At 62.4% G+C, this 2,660-nt stretch overlaps 1 protein-coding gene across 1 annotated transcript; it reads right to left on the reverse strand.

Moving 5' to 3' along the window:
• Positions 1-242: 242 nt before the first annotated feature.
• NEUROG3 (neurogenin 3) lies at positions 243-1,585 on the reverse strand. The gene is made up of 2 exons (XM_066349344.1): positions 1,467-1,585; positions 243-1,309 (listed from the first exon to the last, which is right to left on the reverse strand). Exon 2 carries the CDS (start codon positions 1,306-1,308, stop codon positions 667-669), a length of 642 nt encoding a protein of 213 aa, XP_066205441.1. The 5' UTR covers position 1,309; positions 1,467-1,585; the 3' UTR covers positions 243-666.
• Between the last annotated feature and the right edge of the window lie 1,075 nt (positions 1,586-2,660).

Here is a 2,660-nt window from a genome sequence, read left to right on the forward strand (position 1 = left end):
GGGACGCGGAGGTGGGGCGTTGGTGCGTGAGGAGCTCGCCAAGGAGCCTGTGAGGCTAGTTCACTGCCCGTTCTCCCGTACCCCGAGGGCAACGGCTCAGAAAAGTGCACGAAGAGAAGGCAAAGGATTGTCTTCCTGGATTAAAGTAGAGTGGAGCGGCCTGGAACCCGGGATTTGATAGGGAGTAGGATAGGAGGTCAGCGGCATCTTTGGAGAAGAGACTCTGGGTGAGGTGAGCAAACGCTCAGAAACCAAATGTTGGATTAAGTCACATTGGGGAGTGGTGGTAAGACAGATGGTCGTCAGCCTGACAGACAGTTGAGTGAGAGCAGGGTGGGGGAGACGGTGGGAGTCCTCCGCTGTGTAGTGCTACTATTTTTATCTCTTTTTTTTTTGCACGAAATTTTGAGGTGGCCGCAGGGAGGGAGCTTAAAACGCGCGCGGCCAGCAATGCCCACTTACGCGGGCAGCGGCAGAATGTTGGCGTGGTGCAGAGGATGGGGGACTGCACTTTCCGGCCACCCCCGAGGACGCCTGGGCCCACCAGGGGTCAGCGGACCAGAGGTAGGAGGAGCAAGTCCGCCTGCGGGTCGCCGCCGCCGCCACACGCCTGACAGCCTGCGTCCCCTCCCTCTCTCCAGGACCCACCTCCCGGCGGCCGACAGGTCATCGTAGAAAGTCTGGAAACGCTAGGGCGCCGGGATGCAGGCAGGCAGGGGAGGCGGGCGCCTGCAGCCCGGAGCGCTCCTCCAGCGAGGCAGCGGGGCTCAGGCTGCCCGCCTGGGAGGCCGGGGAGTAGAGGGAGCCCCGGTCCCCCGCACAGCCGCCGTCCGGGCTGCCCAGCGCCTCGCGGGCCGGCTCCAGGCGGTAGAGGCTGTGGTCCGCTATGCGCAGTGTCTGCGTCAGCGCCCAGATGTAGTTGTGGGCGAAGCGCAGCGTCTCGATCTTGGTGAGCTTCGCGTCGTCGGGGAAGGTGGGCAGGACACCGCGCAGCGCGTCCAGCGCCGAATTGAGGCTGTGCATGCGATTGCGCTCGCGGTCGTTCGCTTTCTTACGCCGGCTCCGTCGCTGCTTGCTCAGAACCAACTCACTCTTGGGCCGGCTCCGTCCCCCACGCCGCGCCCGGAGCTTCCTGGCCGCCCCTGGGCCGTCGCTCCCTTCCGCCTCGTCGCAGTTCCCTGGGACGCGAGTGGGGCTGGGCGGAGCGGACACGATGCAGGTCACTTCCTCTTTTGGGGCGACCGGGAAGGGCCGCTCCGTCTCTTGGGCCACTTGGACAGCGGATGCACCCGAGGGATGACGCGCCATCCTGCGGCAGGGTCAGAGGTACGGGTAAACGTGGTCGGTCACCCAGGCGCAGTACCCATCCCGGGGCAAGGTGGAGTGTGGGGGAGAACCGCGAACGAGCCACCCCTACCTGAAAAGAGAACCCCTTCGAATGCTGCTTTGCAGCTTCCAAGTGTTACCTTGTTCTTGTGCGTAAAAGATAGAGAGCGGTGGGCTTTGCGCACAGTGGTCGCTGATCTGTCTGGCCTTTGCGTCTGCCAAGTTCAGTTGAGACGCAGGCGCCGCCGCCTGGGACTTCTCACAGTCCTAAAGAAGAGAAAGGAGAAGGGGGTCTTGGGCCTCTGTTCCTCCCCTTGGCGCGCCTGCGAGACCAGGCGGATGTCCTGAGCCGCGAGTCGTGTGCCCCTTGGCACGCTTTATCTGCTCTGCGGGGGCCAGGAGCGTGCCTGCTCCGCGGCTGCCGGCTCCGCCGGCCTATCAGCGCCGCGACCCAGGGGCCGCGCCACGCGAGCCCGCTCCTCCCCCGCGGGGCACAGCTGGATTCCGGACAAAGGGCCAGGTCGGGGGAGGGGAGCGCTGTTCTATTTGCTTTCTCCCGCGGGCTCTGTCCCAGCAACTCTCGGTTCCTCAAAGAGCCTCGCCCAGTGAGAGAGCCTCGTCTGGCTGGCGTCTGGCGGCCCCAGACCACTTTCCTCGTCTTCTGTCTTTCCTTGGCACCTGTCCAGAGCCTCTCTTCGTATCCTGAAGGGAGTTTCGGAAGCCTTTAGGGTAACCTCCATGTGTTACACACTGGGAAATTTAGGCTCAGAGAACGAGGCAGCTTGCCCCAAATCACACGGCAAGAGATGGAACACGGTGTCTTGACTACCAGTTTGGGAAGGTGTCTAATTTCTGATGCCACCCTCCTCTCTTGCACTGTGGATCAGGTTAGGGAACACACAGAGGGCTGTCATTGACTCTCTTCATTCTGGGAGGGTGGACAAGGCAACTACAGAGACAGATATCCCTGCCACTTAGACACTTTTGCCTGGGGGTGAGAAGGCTCCCCTCACCGTGCCCTGAGGTGATGCCCCAAACTCCTCAGGCCCACCCCCATCCAAGATCTGGGACATTTCAGTGGTGTCTCAGAGGCAGGGGAGGCTATGGTGGAACCCAGGGGATGTCACACAACTGCCAGTCGCGGACAGTATCCTAGCGTTTGGTCCAGAGTCTGAAGGGCAGGAGTTCAGGAGAGAAGGGGTTGGGAGAAGGCCAGGAGTTCACAGCAAGTCCTTGTGTCTTTCAAGTGCCGGTGGGGTGCTGGCGCTGCAGTCACGCAGATCACCTCTTTCTGCCCCTGATCTCCTGTCCAGTCCCTGGCGGTCAGGGGCTGC

This window comes from Saccopteryx leptura, chromosome 9 (assembly GCF_036850995.1).
Source record: "Saccopteryx leptura isolate mSacLep1 chromosome 9, mSacLep1_pri_phased_curated, whole genome shotgun sequence".
Lineage (NCBI taxonomy): Eukaryota > Metazoa > Chordata > Mammalia > Chiroptera > Emballonuridae > Saccopteryx > Saccopteryx leptura.

What these genes read in the sequence shown, in the direction of transcription:
- NEUROG3 (XM_066349344.1), bottom strand. Translation starts at nt 1,308, where the DNA reads ATGGCGCGTCATCCCTCGGGTGCATCCGCTGTCCAAGTGGCCCAAGAG.